At 37.1% G+C, this 19,478-nt stretch overlaps 3 protein-coding genes across 3 annotated transcripts; 2 read left to right on the top strand and 1 right to left on the bottom strand.

Moving 5' to 3' along the window:
• Positions 1–44: 44 nt before the first annotated feature.
• Positions 45–3,967, top strand: LOC134815448 (armadillo repeat-containing protein 8-like). The gene is made up of 7 exons (XM_063823983.1): positions 45–113; positions 152–679; positions 853–1,038; positions 1,203–1,352; positions 1,460–1,569; positions 2,472–2,682; positions 2,956–3,967. Exons 1-7 carry the CDS (start codon positions 45–47, stop codon positions 3,124–3,126), a joined length of 1,425 nt encoding a protein of 474 aa, XP_063680053.1. The 3' UTR covers positions 3,127–3,967.
• A 351-nt stretch (positions 3,968–4,318) lies between these two features.
• Positions 4,319–9,657, top strand: LOC134815636 (probable serine/threonine-protein kinase DDB_G0291350). The gene is made up of 8 exons (XM_063824184.1): positions 4,319–4,418; positions 4,566–4,618; positions 5,247–5,411; positions 5,648–5,791; positions 6,036–6,200; positions 8,611–8,686; positions 8,923–8,989; positions 9,518–9,657. Exons 1-8 carry the CDS (start codon positions 4,328–4,330, stop codon positions 9,633–9,635), a joined length of 879 nt encoding a protein of 292 aa, XP_063680254.1. The 5' UTR covers positions 4,319–4,327; the 3' UTR covers positions 9,636–9,657.
• Positions 9,658–14,656: 4,999 nt separating this feature from the next.
• LOC134815846 (D-xylose transporter-like) lies at positions 14,657–18,461 on the bottom strand. The gene is made up of 3 exons (XM_063824428.1): positions 18,236–18,461; positions 17,976–18,099; positions 14,657–16,403 (listed from the first exon to the last, which is right to left on the bottom strand). Exons 1-3 carry the CDS (start codon positions 18,390–18,392, stop codon positions 15,353–15,355), a joined length of 1,332 nt encoding a protein of 443 aa, XP_063680498.1. The 5' UTR covers positions 18,393–18,461; the 3' UTR covers positions 14,657–15,352.
• Positions 18,462–19,478: the final 1,017 nt, after the last annotated feature.

The raw sequence follows: 19,478 nt of genomic DNA, 5'->3' as shown, positions 1-19,478 counted from the left end.
CAGTCAAACTTTTCCTAAATGTCTCCTACAGTTCTTGATATGACATGAAGTGTCTCTCCTCCTGTCTTGGACCTGGCAAGTCGTACAGGATAAACGGCAAGAAGTTTACCGAAGTAAAAACTATCGGGGAAGGCGGTACGTTTACTCTCAGTCTAACCTGGCTGGCTTGTTTTGTCTATCAGAGCTGTCTTATGACAATCACTTTGTGGCACAGGAGGTAGCAGGTAATGAGAAACTGGTGAAGAGACTGTTCAAGCTTATGAGAAGAGATAAGTATATTCTGGTGCAGTATAACGCGGCCAAGTGTCTTACCAACCTCTTCAGATTGGGAGCTATCAACGAGGAGAGATCTAAAACTCAGATTCTGGACACTATAGTGTACCTCTGTCTTTCAGAGGATATCGCCATCAAGCACATCGGAGCTAATCTCCTTCATGAACTGATCGAACAGAATTCTGAGTTACAGCTGTGGGCTTCCTACTCACAACATCTGATGAGGGGACTCAGCAGGTTCTTCATCGCCAGCAAGGATCCTGAGTTTTCTCCTCGACTGAGAGCTGCTGCTTTTAAAGCGTTTGCAGCGTTGGGTGAGACGCAGGAGGACATCAGAAAGAGCATCATTGAGGGGGAGAATATTATATCCCATCTGAAGTTTGGTTTACAAGACGACAGTCTGGAGGTAGGATCATGTGAACTGTTTATAATTTTAGTAATGTGCATAAGCGAGCTCCGAAAACATTTTTGTTCCATGATTCCCTTTACCATATATACCTCTTAAGCTCTTATATAGTTATGATTGTTTAAATAACGATATTAGTTTAACAACTTTAACTGATAAATATAATGGTTCAGGTACAAGTAGCAGCGCTGTCCTGTCTTCACTCCTTGTCACGATCTGTAAAACAGCTGAGGACCAACCTACTGGACGCAGAAGTGTGGCAACCACTCCTCAAACTCATTAAGACTGACGATGATGAGCTCGTCAGGACTTCCTCTAGAACCCTCTGTAACCTCCTACTTGATTTCTCACCCAGCAAGGTAAGACTAAATAGAACCTGTTATACATATTACTATTAGCCCTAAATTTTCAGAGTATGACAATTTGCAAATTTGTTCTGTCCCTCTACTCATTTTCCCTCTACTCATTTTCCTCCTGGTTCCTCCAATGTTATGATATGTCAACATAATACTTAACTCCTTAGGAGATCCTGTTGGAACAAGAAGGAACAGTGGAGCTGCTCTCAAAGCTGGTCCTTAACTCCGACGATGAAGTTAAACTGAACGGGGTGTGGGCTCTGATGAACATCACTTACAAAGCTAACTCTGATCTCCGATCTAAAATCCTCTCGCACGTCAGTCAAATTACAGACAAATAATGTTTCACTGAGCATAACATTCGCATTCTCAATACCCAAAAACTGATTCCAGGAATTCCACTGAACTATTCCCTCCACTTTAGTTTGGGGTTCTCCAAATACTGGAGACAGTTGAGGACGACTGTCCGAAATTAAAGATAAAGGCACTTGGTTTACTCCGAAATATACTCTGTGACCCAGATGAAGTTGACAGGTAATTTACTTCTCTACTTCTATTTGCTACACTTTATTTTTTAACTTTATCTGGTGATCGAACCCTATATGTTGATCATGCGAACTTATGAAGCGACTTCTACACTATACCACGTGACACTACCTCACTATAACACGTGACACTACCTCACTATAACACGTGACACTACCTCACTATAACATGTGACACTACCTCACTATAACACGTGACACTACCCCACTATAACACGTGACACTACCTCACTATAACACGTGACACTACCTCACTATAACACGTGACACTACCTCACTATAACACGTGACACTAGCCCACTATAACACGTGACACTAACCCACTATAACACGTGACACTAACCCACTATAACACGTGATAATACCCCACTATAACACGTGACACTACCTCACTATAACACGTGACACTACCTCACTATAACACGTGACACTACCTCACTATAACACGTGACACTACCTCACTATAACACGTGACACTACCCCACTATAACAGTGACACTAGCCCACTATAACGCGTGACACTACCCCACTATAACACGTGACACTACCTCACTAGTCACTATAACATGTGACACTACCTCACTATAACACGTGATAATACCCCACTATAACGCGTGACACTACCCCACTATAACACGTGACACTACCCCACTATAACACGTGACACTACCTCACTATAACACGTGACACTACCTCACTATAACACGTGACACTACCTCACTATAACACGTGACACTACCCCACTATAACACGTGACACTACCTCACTATAACACGTGACACTACCTCACTATAACACGTGACACAGCTGACACTACCTCTATAACACGTGACACTACCCCACTATAACACGTGACACTACCTCACTTTTACACGTGACACTACCCCACAGGATAATGACATCGCACGGGAGAGAAGTTCTGAAGACACTTGTCCCAATCCTGACTAACAGTGACAAGTGGAGTGATGAGGAGCAGGAACAAGTTCTGTGTGTATTCATCAACATCGCCACCGGGCACATTGCCAAGGATCTCCTGACAGAGAGAGACGATCTTATGCTCTGTCTCTTGAGGTTCCTTTCTCATCTCAACAGCCAGTTACAGGTCTGTGAACTATATAGATATAATGTTATTACAAGCGTGTTTATTTCTCCTTTCAGCAAAGTGCTCAACTAAGATTGCTCAACTGAAGATTGTTGTTCACACATCCACATGAAACTTTAAGTTGGACGATAACATCGTTTACTTTGTCACGCTGATAGCTATATTATTATGTTAATTAAAATATTTTACATCTAATTATTTTTATTGTTTTAACATTGTTCTCCACGGTCTGATTCTAACAATATTTCATTTGCTGACCGAATGTTAATCTAGATAGCAGCAACTACGTGTATCACACATCTAGTAAAGAGCGAAGACAGTGGATGTCTGGACCGGCAGAACAAGCTCAAGGAAATGGGCCACTTCAAGGAGCTGCAGTCACTGCTGGGAGCCCGACCAGAGGTAGCAGACAGAGCCAAGATAGCTCTGCAGTACTTCCAATAGTCACGTGATGTGACGTCATCACGATGACGTCATCCTGAGATCAACCACAGTTTGTGAAAGAGAGAAATCAGATAGGAGAGTCAGAGATTTAGAGTTGCGCTGTTGGGAGAATAGTAAGACAGACTCAACAATCAGATACCATTACATGGCTTGATTAATTGAAAACTGATACTTGTATAAGATAAGTCCGAAACTTGTTGTTTATAATCACTAAACCGGTTGTTTATAATCTCTAAACCGGTTGTTTATAATCATTAAACGGAACCAATTGAGATTGAAGACTGTGATTTGTGTGGTTTTAGAGTGGAGTACCGCGAAAGTGTTTCAGTTAATGAACTTGAATGTTAAGTTGTTTTTTTCTTCAGTTTAATGATAAGTAGCTTTTAGACTGGGTTTGTTTTAAAACATTTTGTATGATGGTTTGTTTCCATGGTTACACAAATCGTAACTCAAGCAATGTTACTTACACGATGTAACAGGACTCGTAACTCATGCTATGCAAAATTCACTAATATAAGACATTTAGGGACTTTGAAGTCTCGCACAGATTATGATTAATCAAATACAGTACAATCTGATTTTCTTCATTCAGCCTTTTTCTTGAAACTTTTAAATCTGCCTTATGTTTATTCAAACACTCTGTTGTTTGAAACAGACAATTTTTCTTACCTCCTATTCCTTATTATATGGTCAAATTGATTGAAAGATGTTCGATTTCGTAAATTGCTTTCATGTTCAGATGTACCTAACAACTTCATGATTACGTAGCTCTTTGTTTAGACGCCTTTTCTGAGTTTACATTTTATTTATTAGTGAATTTCTATGTGAAGTTTTGTGATGATGGTTTTTTGAAAATATGTTTGAACCCACAAAAACTGTAGTGTCGACACCATTCTCGCCCAAATACCTCGGGGAAAAATTCTAACTCTAATTGGAAATTCACAATCTACATTGGACCCGACCATTAGGGGTCGTTCACATATTACGTAATCACTTTTTGGACAATTTGTAACCCCCTCCCTCCTCCGTAATCAGTTTTACACGTATATCTATTGTGTCAAAATTACACTAGCGTAATCATTTGGGGAACCCCCGGCCCCTCGGCTGATTACGTTATATGTGGACGACCCGTATGAGCAGTCAATGTCTCAATGTGGCAGTCAAACTTTTCCTAAATGTCTCCTACAGTTCTTGATATGACATGAAGTGTCTCTCCTCCTGTCTTGGACCTGGCAAGTCGTACAGGATAAACGGCAAGAAGTTTACCGAAGTAAAAACTATCGGGGAAGGCGGTACGTTTAGTGATGAGGCCTGGTTGTTTTTTGTTAATTTGTTCTAACAATTTGTCTCGAATTTGAATTTGAATCAGCAACTATTTGATTATGATTGCATTATCAATCTATCTTATTATAATATTATAACGATTAAACCATTTTTAGGTTACGCGTTTGTCGTAGAAGTAAGAGACCGCTCCAACCAACGCTATGCATTGGTGAGAAATATATAAACGTTTTTTAAATATTGGGGGGGGGGGGGGGGGGATCATAAAGTCAGAATCTTACGTGACGTGGGGGGTGGGTCATATTTTCTTCCAAAACGCAGTTAGCACTTGTATACTAAGTCGTGGATCTGCTGCTCATTTCCCAGAAAAACAGTTAGTACATGGTACTAAGGGGGGTGTCCAACCCCAAAAAAACCCATTTTTCCTCTAATTGGGGTTTTGAGGCTTTTTTTCCTTTTTTTTGGGTTTCTTAAAAACATTTTCCTTTTTTTGTAACTTTTTATCTAATTCGATTGCATTGAAAACAAAAAAACCCCCTCATTTTGTCCCTGGTGGGTGTCCTAAATATTATCCGAAAAAACAGTTAGTACCGCGAAGGGGGTGGGTGGGTCTTTTTTATAAATTCCAAAGTTGCACTTAGTCGACGTCACGTTACCCATCTACAGCTTATTTTAACCAGAGTTTATTTCCATTTAACTTGGATTCCAACTTTGTGATGGTAGCTAACCGTATCACTGATATAATATACATAGTACACATAACTCGGTATAATTACTTACTTACTTTAGTATTACACATATTATACATTTCTGTATAATCTTACCCTTTTGTTCCACAGAAATGTGTGAGGTTGCAGTGCAGGGAACAGGAAGAAGCGATCGAACGCGAGGTGTCCGCGTACAAGAAGGTCACCAGCAGTCACGTTATGGAGCTATTGGATCACTGCTATGTGATCAAGGCCGGACAAGACAAGATGGCTTACCTCCTCTTTCCTCTTATGAAGGTTTTAATTGTATAACTAATTATATATAATTAGTTATATCTACTTTTTATGTGTACCTGTTCGGATCTAAGTACGTACGCTGGTGTAGGAGTTAATACTGGATGGAGTAGGCGCGGTGGTAGTTTTGGTTGAACAGTTGTAAAATGTTCTGATAGAACAATTTTCTTGTTTGTGATGTGCTGTTGCGATACAATTTCTACTAATTCCCAGATCTTTGAATGAGACCTATTTGTCAGAAAGGAAGTGTTCAAGACATTCTAACGAGGAACTTCACAACTAAGGGACACGTGACAGAGAAACAGATCCTGGATTGGACAGTGCAGCTGTGTAAAGCTGCTGCTTCCTTCCACAACAGGGGACTTGCTCACAGGGACATCAAGGTCAGTCTGAAACTACGGTATAAGTATTATATCTGCATGAGTTCACATTATATGAGGTAGCTAAGTCAGGTAGCCTGGAAGTGAAGGACATCAGACTCTGATAGACATTATATCCTTATCTCCTTATCTTATCCTTATCTTCTCTCACAATCTGCCTAAGTTTCAAAACTCACCAGCGCGCGAAAAATGGATTGTATCTTGATGCGTTGTCCGTGAGATAAGATTGTGACAGAACCCCTTACAGCCAGGAAACATGATGCTGACAGACAGTGACCTGGTGTTGTTAGCTGATTTGGGCAGTGTATCTGAGGCTCAGGTCACTATCTCCAGCAGAAAGGAGGCGGTTGCTCTCCAGGAACTTGCTGCTGTTAACTCCACCTCCTCCTACCGGGCTCCTGAACTCTTTGAGGTTAACTTACTTGTTACAACTTTTTTAATGGGGGGGGGGGGGGGGGGGGGTGTATTTGATTTGGGTATGTTTTAGATAGATGTTTGGATGATGGGGCAGGTTTTAAGATGGGGACCCCTGGCGACCCCAGCCCAACTTAGCCAGCATTTCTCCATATGTGGTGACGGCCGATGAGTTGTGTGTAATCCTGGATACCATGATTTGTTAACCAAACACTGTAGCGTCAGCAAACCACGATCTGTATCATTTGCTAAACGAGTGTTAATTACCGCTGAGTTATGTACAATTTTTGATAATAATGAAATTATTATAAACTGTTCCACGTACTAATTACAGCCTTAGCGAGGTTTCCTATCCGCACCTTGTCCGGTGTCATATGTCACCTCTGGATCCCGGTTTGTCCTAATAACTGACACCTAATTTTGGGAATTTTCCCGGTGCGATTTATTATCGGTTGTTGCGTTGATAAAACTACTGTGCATCTTTTTAGTCTGGAATCTGTTAGATTGAGATGTCACTTGATCAGAACTGTTTGCTGTGTTAATCGTTTACGTATTTCATACTTAATGTTGATAGATATTATATTTTAATGTGTACATTCCCAACTGTGATGACAGTGAGACAGATAATGTACATACACTTGCTGTTGAAACCTGACATCTCGTACAACACTCGAGCAACCATCCTACGACGAGTCTATTGTTTGTTCACAAGAGAATCGCAATTATACGTGTCTCTCCATTTTGCCACATGAAATAATTGTTATTTGCCATTAGAATTAATAATTACACTGTTCATGATAACACTATTAAAAATAACTCTCTTCTTGATAGGGAAATGTCTATAGCTGTATCCAGACTTACAGAAGAATACCAGCAATGGAAACACAATCACCCTCGTGACTTTGCAGCCAAACCCGTCAGTAACCTAGACGGTACAATGAACTATCTGTTTTGGGAGTGCTCCATACCGGGTGTGGAGGGGACCTCCTGGGAAGGGGGTCAGTATTATATAATCCTAGAGTTCAGCATGAACTACCCTGATAGTCCGCCTAGAGCCCGGTTTGTTCCTGAGATATTTCACCCTAACGTGTTCCCATCAGGAACTATTGCCCTGTCTTTTCTAGAGGAAGATAAAGGCTGGTACCCCCAGATAACAGTTAGGGACATTTTGTTAGGAGCTCAGAGACTGCTGGATGATCCTAATCTCGATAAACCGGCTAATAGTGAAGCTTACGCAATTTATACTGCCGACATAGAGGAGTATCACGAGATCGTTAAAAACCAAGCAACTGAGTTTTCTCAGGAATACGATGAAGATGAAGAGGATTGAGGTTACTAATTGGCCCAATTAGCGAGTAATTAATAGTAATTGGGGCCTGCTTTGTTATTCTTGAGATGTTTGGGTGGGTTTTTCTTGGTGATTACCTGTCTTGAAAAGGTCTTGAATTGTGTTGATAATTGGCATGTTCAGTAGACGGTGCTGTATACTCTGATAGCCGTACTGAAACGCGCGAGAGGGAACGTTTGCCATCAAATTGTTTGTCCCGTTATTATTGACGCTCGATAAATGTTGTGGTGAAAACTTAATGGTTGTTTAGTCGAATAAGCTGTTAAATATTATTATTAAAGTTCCATAATTATTTATTTTTCTACTCTAATTCCTCGCTGTTCTTTCGGGGGTTAAACGAAATAATGTTTAGTATTTAATGTTATATCTTTCTTCCTACTTTTATTTGATAGTCTTATAATATATAAAAATATAGATATAATAACGTAATATTATTTAGGTGTACGTAATCGTTTTTATTTTTGATTAAAAAAGATGATTTATATTTAAACAGATACTAACTTCTTATTGTTTTTTAATTGTCCTCTTTGGTTTATTAATTATTATCTTGGGATGATTCTATTGAAGGTTATTTGTAAATGTTTAGGGAAACGTCTGATTTAATCTAAGTCGTCAGGTTTGATGTGGATTGTGGAAGCTTCTGGCACACTTCAGGACAACTCGGTAGTTAAGACTAGAAATACCACTGAAAATAATGTTCTCTCTCAAAATCTTCATTTCATGCGTGTCCAATAATAATTAAGATTTTAGCAAAACTTGCTGAGCAAATCGTTTAAATTGGGTACAGTAGTTATTGTGTCGTTATTTGAATGTTGATTAAGTTTTACCGTTTTATAATGTGCCGATTTTTACAGCCATCAGCTTGTTTTATTTGTTACAAGGTCAATCTGTAAAGAATCTAAATGAATTGTATATCGACAAGAACAAACGATTTTTTGTTTGAGAATTGATCATTTTAAAGTGTAACTTAATAAAAAGGAATAATTAGCATAATTAAGATATGATTAAGATAATACGCTTCTATAACGAAGGGCCAGTAGTAATAAACTCCTAATTTCAGGTGCCCTCGGATTGCACTATTACAGAGGCTGTGGATATTTGGAGTGTCGGTTGTACAATGTTCGCTGTCGCTTTTGGTGAGTTTCCTAAAATAATAAGTATAATTTTCTATTTATACTCACAATTAAATTTAATTCGGCGCTAACTTTACCTTTTAGAATCATTTAACTCCTTACTACAAGTACTTGGCCGTATTTTTTCAAGTTTTAGTCATCGTTGGTGGAGATAAAAATATTCATCCCTCTGATGAATCATGAGGATTCACTAACATCACTTTGTTTTGCCTTGACATATTAACTCTCCAATTCGTTAGGCGAGAGTCCATTTGACGGCAGCGCCACTGCAGCAGTGAGTGGCAGAATACGAGTACCAAAAGAACAGTGAGTAAAACAATGTCATTATACATATATTATACATTTGTATATTATATATTATACTTATATTATATATATATATATATTTAGTTTATTCAGATTTTTCGTTTTCAATATTGCAAATTTTTAATAAATCATGTTCAGATTATGGTGATAATGGATGTAAAGGTACTTCAACCGAATTAACAATCCAACCGTGTGTATGACGTGTCCCAGTAGCCAATCATAATATATATATATATATATATATAATATATTTATAATATATAATATGTACTATATAATATATATATTATATACATATTATATATTAAAAATATATTATATATATATTATGTATTATATAATTATATTATACTTGGAGAATAAAAGTTCTTCTGACCTCGAGACAGGAATCCTCGATATAATGTGGCAATTTATATTTAATTCATGGGCACGGTATTTAATTCTAAGTAATTTTTAAATGTTGAATCTCAAACTGTAAAACACTCAAAATTCAACCTCCTTATATATCAACTCACTAAATAATTTCAGTATCTACTCGAACAAATTCATAGAGTTAATAAAGTCCTGTTTGGTCGTGGAGCCTTCTGAAAGACCATCTACTGATCAACTGATCGAGAATATCACCAATATATTCTCTAACAGATAATAATGTACAAATGTTGCTTCTTTAGTTAATGTTATATTATTATTATCGTGTACGTGTTTTATGTGTTTAGAGTTAAATTTAGCGTTTAAGTTGTTCAAACTCTTGAACTATACGCCGACTCTTCATGTTTTAATGTTAATGTGTAGTATCTGCGGGAAAATCGTCATAAAAAGTGTTTAAAACCACGAATTAGTTCACTTTATGTGATTTTTAAACTTGTTTTATTATCAGCTTATTTTCAGAATGAGACTATATTTTATTGTTATGGGTAAGTTATAAGTATTTTAATATATATTTATATTTTTAAATGTTTTAGTCTTTCCTTTAGATCTGTAAAGGGCATCTCTCTAAACTCGTGACAGCGATTTGGGCGTTTTATTTTTCGCTGCTACAAGTTGGTTGGACTGTTATGTATTGCGCATATTTGTGTGCTTTAAATGACAAGATTTTGCAGATGGTCATTAACTGGTAAAACTAAATGGCAGCCTGGATTCTCTCTAGCAAGGATGATAAAAACCAGCAGTCTAAATTTAGGCAAATACTAAATAGACCGCAATTTCACCAGGTTGTCGTACTTATAATTGAGTTGTGAGTGGTGTGCACATGGGTATTGATTAAGATTGCGGGAATAACTTGCACAGAAGTTGGGCAAGCCACGTATTTTGTATTTATTTGAAATTAATCTTTTTTTGAAAATTTGTTTACTGCAAAGTGGTACTGATAATATCAATAATCTCTGTGGTTCAACTTCACGGTAGTTCAACAACATAACATGTACACTCCACTCGGTAAAATTAGTTTATACGTAAAAATTATAATTGTAACGAATTTGTATTTACTTCACAATTTGCTTTAAATGTTCAAATGCTATTTTATTGCTCTGTAATAAATACAAAATAGGCAACTTATTTTCGATTATTTTGTTATACTTATCTGTTGTCCGATATTGTCGATAACCATAACACATAAGTTTTACAGCCGATGATACCCTTCTAAATTTCTTCGAAGTTAGTAATTACCTAACTTGCTAGTCCATTTGCTATTGCTCGCTTCCCTCACGGATATGCAAGAAGTGGCGAAAGAGCACCGCGGATTGTCCATTGTTAATGGACTAACCCGGCGTGGATTAGTTTACTGCAGTAAACTAATCCACGCCCATGGGCGCTCAGCCTGTTATTCCGCCGAAACTCTATTAGTTTATCCCAGAAACCCTTACTGGATGGGGCCTAACTTTGAAAGTAAAAGAGTTAGAGACTTCCGGTTTTTTGTAAACATGTTCGTCTTGTAAAAATAACGTTACCTCCCCAGGAGGAAAATGTAACTTAAATTTCTTCAATTGCCTCAATTGTAAGTTAAAACTTAAAACATTGTAAAAATCAGGTAGATCAATTTCTGTTCCATCTGCAAAATCACACAGGGCACAAAACATCAACAAGAGCTTATCCATTCTCGTCCAAGATTTCTGTTCCTTCTGTCCTCCTGTACCGTCCAAATCCAATATATCATCTCCGCACCAAGTATGACTTCATACTCATCCTTCATCTTGTTTAAGGACGTATACGTTACCGAGTGAAATATAGCAAATATCAAATGAAACACAATGATATACTGTCTGTTCAATCGACACTACTTTTGTAGTCTTCATATCAAAAGTATTTATTTCAGTGTAAACTTTTACAATATGTGGAGGTAAATAATAACTCCGAAGAAGTGAACGAGGAAGCCGAAGATCAAGAAAGTGATCATGCCATAATATAATGTGATATTTAGAATATTTAAATTGTATAATAACTTTTTTTCATTGATCCAATGATATGGTTTAGTCCGAATCCGATGATATAGGGCTGCCACTCTCGGTTTATCCTGTGTGTCATTTTTGAGTATGAAAAGGCATGTCCAAAGAACTACTTTCGCCTTCGATATATCGCCTATCGGACCTTATTTGACCGGACATTACGTGAACGGACATAAAAATGAAATTGAAGGCTCGAATGCATTCAAAACGATTAACAATCCACACTACTTTTGAATGAAATTAATACGTTTTGAGGCTACTCAAGCCAGGTGATGACGTACAAGTTTAAAGTAAAGATTTGTAAAACTATCTTTTTGCTATAAAGTTCGTCTATAGCAGTGACTTAAAGTACAAAAGATTAGTATTTGCCAGCAATGATGAACTACCAGCATCCTAATACAAAACATGTTCAATCAGATTAAGATTAGTGATATGAAGATAAAATGGTTACTACACACAAAAGACTACCCACAAAAGACTACTATACACACAAAAGACCTCATAAAACTACTTACCTTATCGGACCTTATTCACAGGATATTAAATGAACGGACATAATTATGAACGGACATTAAAATGAACGCTCGAAGGCATTCAAAACCACCAAAGCAAGGTTGTTAAATACGTATTAGGAGGGAATACGTATTAATCCTCGAAAATTGACGTATTAGTATACGAAAAGGTGTGGCTTGAACTTGAAGTTGAAATTGATTTGCGGACGGTCCTTAAATTCTGAACATCAAAATCATTAAATATGTATCAATATGTAATTGATAATTTCGCAAAAAATGTTAGCTTATCGGATTATCCATGAAATTTGATTACAAATTTAAGTTATCATGTATAACTGCACTCCTTTTATTTAATGCATTTTATTTAATGCACTTTATTTAATGCACTCTTTTTATTTAATGCATGATCAATGATGAGGGTGGCGCGCAGCGGTAATTTTTAATTTTGACAAATCAGCGTATTATGGCGTATTCGTGGACCGTCTATGGATTGTTAAATACGTCCACTGGACGTATTTAACAATCCATAGAAATTACCGTATTACGACGTTTTCTTTATTAGAACCGAATACGTCGTATTCTTTCACGAAAATTTGACGTATTTAACAACCTTGCACCAAAGATCCAAATTTGTTCACCTTTTTTTTTGTGCTTTAAAAATTTTAGCAGATAATTTTTAAATTAATTTTTCATACATTGAGCAAGAAAGGCAGTCGTTCAGCAGCAAAAGATGTCAATATATCTGTAGATCAGTGTCTATTTTTCTTATAGTTCCACTGTTGGTATCTCTGGAATTTTTCAGCTTATTGTTTGACGTGAAGACCTTTGTGCTTTGGCGTGAAGGCTGCTGTCCCTAGATTCCTCAAGTCTCCTCTGGAATGCAGTTATTTAACAGGGGCAAGTATAAACAATGAAAACAATCATCAACTGGATCTACTATGTACTACAAAATTTCATCTGTCAAAAAAATTAGAGCTATTTACATTCCACACGCTATTTTCAACTCACCCTGTACATGGCAAGTAACAAAATGATCACAGTCACGTACTGTGGTCGAGGAGTTATGTCCCCACTAGACTTCTATGGAACACAACGCTGGACACTTTCCTTAGTTCACTAGGATTCCACACAAGTTTTGTTCAAGCCTTTGCGGACGACCTGTATGGCGGCCGAGATGGCTCACCAAAATTTTCACTGAAAATTTTGAATTAAAAATTTAATTATACAATTAATCACAAAATAAAAACGATTTTGACTTTGATTTGTAAAATGATTTTAAAATTTAAATAAAAAACGATTTTCATATTGAAATTGAAAACGATTCTTATTTTGAGTTTGATTTTGATTTCAATTTTGATTTCAATTTTGATTTCAATTTTGATTTCAATTTTGATTTCAATTTTGATTTTGATTTCAATTTTGATTTTGATTTTTAAAACGATATTGATTTTGACTTTGAAAACGAGATTGATTTTGATTTTGAAAACGATATTGGTTTTGATTTTTAAAACGATATTGATTTTGATTTTTAAAACGATATTGATTTTGATTTTGAAAACGATATTGATTTTGATTTCAAAAACGATATTGATTTTGATTTTGAAAACCATGCAATTTTGATTTTGAAAATGATTTTTTTGCCGTGGCCGAAATGGCTCGGAGGCCGAAATGGCTCAGCTAGCTTTACCCCCGTGTTTACCTGAGGACCCCAGGCTATTATGTTCATTAACATAAAAAATAAAACCCCGAATAAAGATTTGGCGGAATGACAGGCTGAGCGCGGCCCAGTAACCCCGTGTGCGATTTATGTTCCGGGGTAGGTGGCCCATCTTTTAGTAATAGTATAAAAATGGGTACTACCTATCCCAAACCATTATAGAAACCAAGTTTCGACCTTACTGGGCCGCGCTCAGCCTGTCATTCCGCCAAATCTTTATTATATGTTAATGAACATAATAGCCTGGGGTCCTCAGGTAAGTTTCGACCTCTCAAACCACTCAGGCCACTCCGCTCCCAGGGGCCACGCCCAACCCAAAATAGCTGAAATCCAGGTCAAATCCCATACAAATCCATGAGACTTATAAGAATACATATTTTTCAGAATTAATCATCACCTATACTTATAGACAGCATTAGAGTAAGCTCTGCCATCTCGAAGTGATAATAATAATTAAATGTTTCGCAGATTGGCAACTGATCGGTGTAGTTGGTGTTGTACACACTGCACTGATAATGATATCACGTTGAACGTGTAATGTAAATATAGTGTGGATATATGCGAATATATGATATATATATTCTAATAACCTAAAATGTATGCACACAGCTAGGAGGACTATAGTACAAAGAAACTGCTGCTAACTTTGACGGATGTTACTCGTCTAAATTTCTTCGAAGTAGCGCGCGCCGCTTTCTTCTCGAAAGGCAAGTGCTACGAAGTAGCGCGCGCCGGGCCAGATCATTAACAATGGTCAACTGCTAACTGCTATGGGCGCGACAGCAGTAGTGAGCAGTAGTTAGCAGCAGTGAGAAGCAGTTAGCAGCAGTGAGCAGTGCCAGTAGTTAGCAGCAGTGAGAAGCAGTGAGCAGCAGTGAGAAGCAGTTAGCAGCAGTTAGCAGCAGTCACTGTCAGCAGCAGTCAGCAGCAGTTAGAAGCAATTATTGCCTACATTCAAGTGTCCGTAGAATCAGAAGCTTTAAAGATACAGCCATTTCAGACCACAGATCTTGAAGATAATTGTCTAGACTTTACATTATATCAAAAAATAATTTAACTTCATCATTACCACTTGATGACTTGATTTTTGACAAAGTAACAACTTTTCAAATCGATTTAACACCATGATTAAGGAGTAATTTTATTCAAAATTTGAGGGCATAGTTAAGTTAGATAATTGTTCAAGCATTCTGAAAATCGCTAAACTAGACTGTTTAGCGATCCTTCAGAACTGATAAGAAGTAAAACAATCAACAATTCGTTGCAGGTATAGAACAAGAAAAAAATCATGACACTAGGAAATCCCAAAAAGGCAGCCATGAAATAAATCTGAATTGAGCAAATTATTTAAGTTCGAATTGTAACACTAACAACGGCATCAGGCGGACATATATTTAGCAGTATAATAGTTTGGTAAGATAAAAGATATGACCTACTACCTAGGGTTACCGAATCATCGAATATATGGTATTCAGTAGGAATCAGTATTTTGTCCCGAATGCCAATTAGAGAATTACTTATTACAAAGTCTGGAATTCGCCGTTTCTGTTCATACTGTATAATCTACAATCGAGTTTCTTTATGCAGTATTCTAACTTTGACTTAACTCGTAAAATTCGAACTTGTTTCCATTTAAAAAAATTAAATCTGAAGCTTTAAAAAAATAAAACAAATAAATTTTGAAATGTTCTGATCACTTTAAAGTTTGTGCCCCCTTTTCCATCTCCTCTTCTTGCAACTTTTCCATCTCCCCTTCTTGCACCTCTGGCATAGAGAAAAGGACCATTATCTGAACAGCAGAGAGCACCAAAGCAGTGAATATAACGGACGATGTGGGAGCAAAAGAGACCATTGCCGACCCGGCCATCCCTCCTATCATACCTAATGAGCAGGCCGTGCTACTACCTAGAGCAAAGTCTTTTGTTCCAAAGTAGTTCACGTCGTAGAGTACGTAACATATGTTCAAGGCAGTGATCCCGTACACGAACTTAGCTATGAAGTTGGTTAAAATCGCTACCTCGAGGCTTTCTTGTGTGAGCATAAGTGCAAAATTTCCTATGCATATCATGGCAATTACACCCTGTAGTTTGCGAAATCCTATCTTTCCTTTAATACAGTGGGTGAGCAGTGTAGAGGGTATGGCTGCGAAGTTAACGAGTCCCAGTAACAAGAGTTCCGGCCCTCGAGTCATGGTCACAGAGCAATTACTGTTAGATCCTGCTTCCTTGATATTGAACATTTTGATCAGGGCTGGAACGAGGAGGGTGGTAAGCCAGCCATTGAAAGTTATACAAGCAAAGAGCAACCCTAGTTTGGTGGTTCGGCCAACAAAGTTAGGGACGGTCACTATTTCTTTCTCATCACTGTATTCTATCTGTGGGCCTACTTCCTCTGTGAAACAGCAGTGAAGCATGATGATTGGTGGAATGATCATGGGTAATGACGCACAAAGAAAGAACATTCTCCATCCAATTTGCTCAAGTAGGAGGAACCCCAACACCGACGACCACATTTCCCCCGCATAGTACACTATGGACTGTACCATTAAAATCTTAGCTAGAATCTCTTGACTGGAAACCATCTCAGCGACCCAAACATAAAGCAGTGTGTGTCTCAGTCCAAGACAAAAGCCAAGGAGTATTCGGGAAAGAAGGAGAGTGTTAAAGTCTGCAACTATAGCACATGCTATTGTACTTATTGCACTCAGGTAGAGCGAGATTATAATCAACTTTCGTCTTCCAAACCTGAGATGAAACTTTATAACCTACAAATTTTGAATTTCTGTACCTATTAGCAGATAAACAGTTACAATCAGAATCATCGGGCTATTAGTATTATATAAGATTCTGGAGAGGTTAGCTGTTTATAAGTTTCATGATAAGTTAATGATTCCAGGGATAATATCCGGTAGTAGAGACTAAATAGGACAAGTGAAAATACTGTTTAGGAGGAAACGCGAGCTTTCAGTGTGCTACACTTTCATCATATCAGGCTATAATTAAAATCATTGTTAGGATAAAATTACAATCACTAAATTGTAAACATAGGATATGCAAGTATCTACATGATATCTATATAATATAGTAACACGTAAAATGGTAAAGTTACATTGTTATAAACAAGTTAACTAATAGACGTTTACACTGAAACACATACACTGAGTCGGGTGTTACGTCGCTGCAGTGTAGTGCATTGCCCGTTCATATTTGTACTTGCTCGTTTAAATTTGTTGAACTAAAAATCCCTTGAGTTGCTCGCACTCTTCCCTATTGTTAATCTTAGGATTAAATAAGTAAATAAAGTAGACCTCTGCGACCTTTCGTTCAACAGTATTATGTAGATTTACTTCTATTTCTAAGATATCAAATGAAATATCCCCTGTCATATTGTTATGAAACTCTTAATAGTGAGCAGCTAACACATTATTTGGATAAGTAGTCGGCCTGTTAACTGCTCTACGATGCTCTGAAAATCTATCGTGTGCTGTTCTACTCGTTTCGTTGTTCATCACGACCTCACGACAAACCACACTGCACAACTACCAACTGCGTCATATGCCCGTTAATCAGTTCAGACAACCACGATTGTAAGCGTAAATCTATAGTTTACAAAGTAACGTGTAATTTTTGTTAAGAAATTTATATCGGGGGAACGAGTAGAACATCACACGATAGATTTTCAGAGCATCGTAGAGCAGTTAACACTAACAGGCCGACTACTTATCCAAATAATGCGTTAGCTGCTCACTATAACGATATGTCAGGGGATATTTCATTTGATATTTTAGAAGTAAATCTACATAATACTGTTAAACGAAAGGTCACATATAGAGGCCTACTTTATTAACTTATTTAATCCAAAGATTAACAATAGGGAAGAGTGCGAGCAACTCAAGGGAATTTTAGTTCAACAAATTTAAACGAGCAAGTACAAATATGAACGGGCACTGCACTGCACTGCAGCGACATAACACCCGACTCAGTGTATGTGTTTCAGTGTAAACGTCTATTTGTTAACTTGTATATAATATAACTGTCTAACAATGTAACTTTACCATTTTACGTGTTACTATATTATATAGATATCATGTAGATACTTGCATATCCTATGTAGTATGTTTACAATTTAGTGATTGTAATTTTATCCTAACAATGATTTTAATTATAGCCTGATGAAAGTGTAGCACATTGAAAGCTCGCGTTTCCTCCTAAACAGTAGTTTCACTTGTCGTACCTAGTCTCTACTACCGGATATTATCCCTGGAATCAATATTAGTATCACAGTATAGCCTATACACAGCAATTTGCGATGCTTACCTTATTGACAGTGCTACGGCAAAGAAAGTTGAAATTACTAATGCGATGTATAAACTACATTTCAGTAATCCTTCCTTCCATGAAGACAGTTCAATGTCACACGAAACTTGTTGTGTAATCATTCCTGAGGAGACGACGGATGTTTATCAGGCTTCTACTGTCTACACTTGTATTAAACAGGCTAGGAGTGAGGGATCATGCTATTAGTTCTTCGGTTGTTTGCCTCAATTGTAAATTAAAACTTTAAACGTTGTACAAACCAGGTAGATCAATTTCTGTTCCATCTGCAAAATCGCACAGGGCACAAAATATCAACAAGAGCTTATCGATTCTCGTCCAAGATTTCCGTTCCTTCTGTCCTCCTGTATCATCCAATATATCATCTCCACCAATTATGGCTTCATACTCATGCTTCATCTTGTTTAAGGACGTATAAGTTACCAAGTGAGATATAGCAAATATCAAATGAAACACAATGATATACTGTTTGTTCAATCGACACTACTTTTGTTGTACTACTTCACGACAAAAGTCTTCATTTCAGTGTTAAACTTTTACAATATATAAATAACTCCGAAAAAGTGAACGAGGGAAGCCGAAGATCAAGAAAGTGATCATGCCATAATGTGATACTTAGAATATTTAAATTGTATAATAACTCGTTTTTCATTGAATCCAATGATATAGTTTAGTCCTAATCCGATGTTATAGGGCTGTCACTCTCACCGTCGGTTTATCCTGTGTGTCATTTTTTGAGAATGAAAAGGCATGTCCAAAGAAACTACCTCGGTATACCTTATCGCCTATCGGACCTTATTTGGACCGGTCACCGGACATTACGTGAACGGACATCATTTTGAACGGAGGTTGGGTGTAAAGGCTTCTGGCATATACATATTAAACTATGTACTTTGGTGTTACAAAGAGAGTAAAAAAAGCAGTGTTCCAAGAGGCGGCTTTGGTTGCTCTCAAATGTTCCTATGCAATCTGGTTAGCAAGAGAAAACAAGAAGTGAAGTCCCTGCTACAACATCGCCAAAAAGACCCCCTGTTTTACGACAGATTGTCGTGATGTACTATTCAGGGATAGACACTTTACCAGTCAATAATTGTAGCCTGTATTTAGGTGTCGTAGATTCTAAAGTATATAAGATATAGCCATTTTGACCACAAGTCTTAAAAATAATTGTTTATACTTTAGTTTACATTATATGAAAAATAAATGCAACGGCGTAAACACCCCTTGATGACGTCATCAAGTTAATCGTTTTTGTAACTTGATTTTTGAGATAGTAACAACTTTTAAAATCGATTTTACACCATTAAGGAGTAATTTTATTCAACATTTGAGGGCATACAGAAGTTAAATAATTGTTGAAGCATTCTGAAAATTTATCGGATCATTTTCCTACCTTGCTTCTTTATAAGATATTTGCTATTGAAGTTAGTGCTTTTTTAAAGAATAATTTTATAAAAAACGCCAAATTTGCGATTTTAGTAATTG

Source organism: Bolinopsis microptera, chromosome 5 (assembly GCF_026151205.1).
Source record: "Bolinopsis microptera isolate Bmic1 chromosome 5, MBARI_Bmic_1.0, whole genome shotgun sequence".
Taxonomy (NCBI): Eukaryota; Metazoa; Ctenophora; class Tentaculata; order Lobata; family Bolinopsidae; genus Bolinopsis; species Bolinopsis microptera.
Note: the sequence above shows the minus strand (reverse complement) of the source record. Positions and strands in the feature narration are given on the sequence as shown.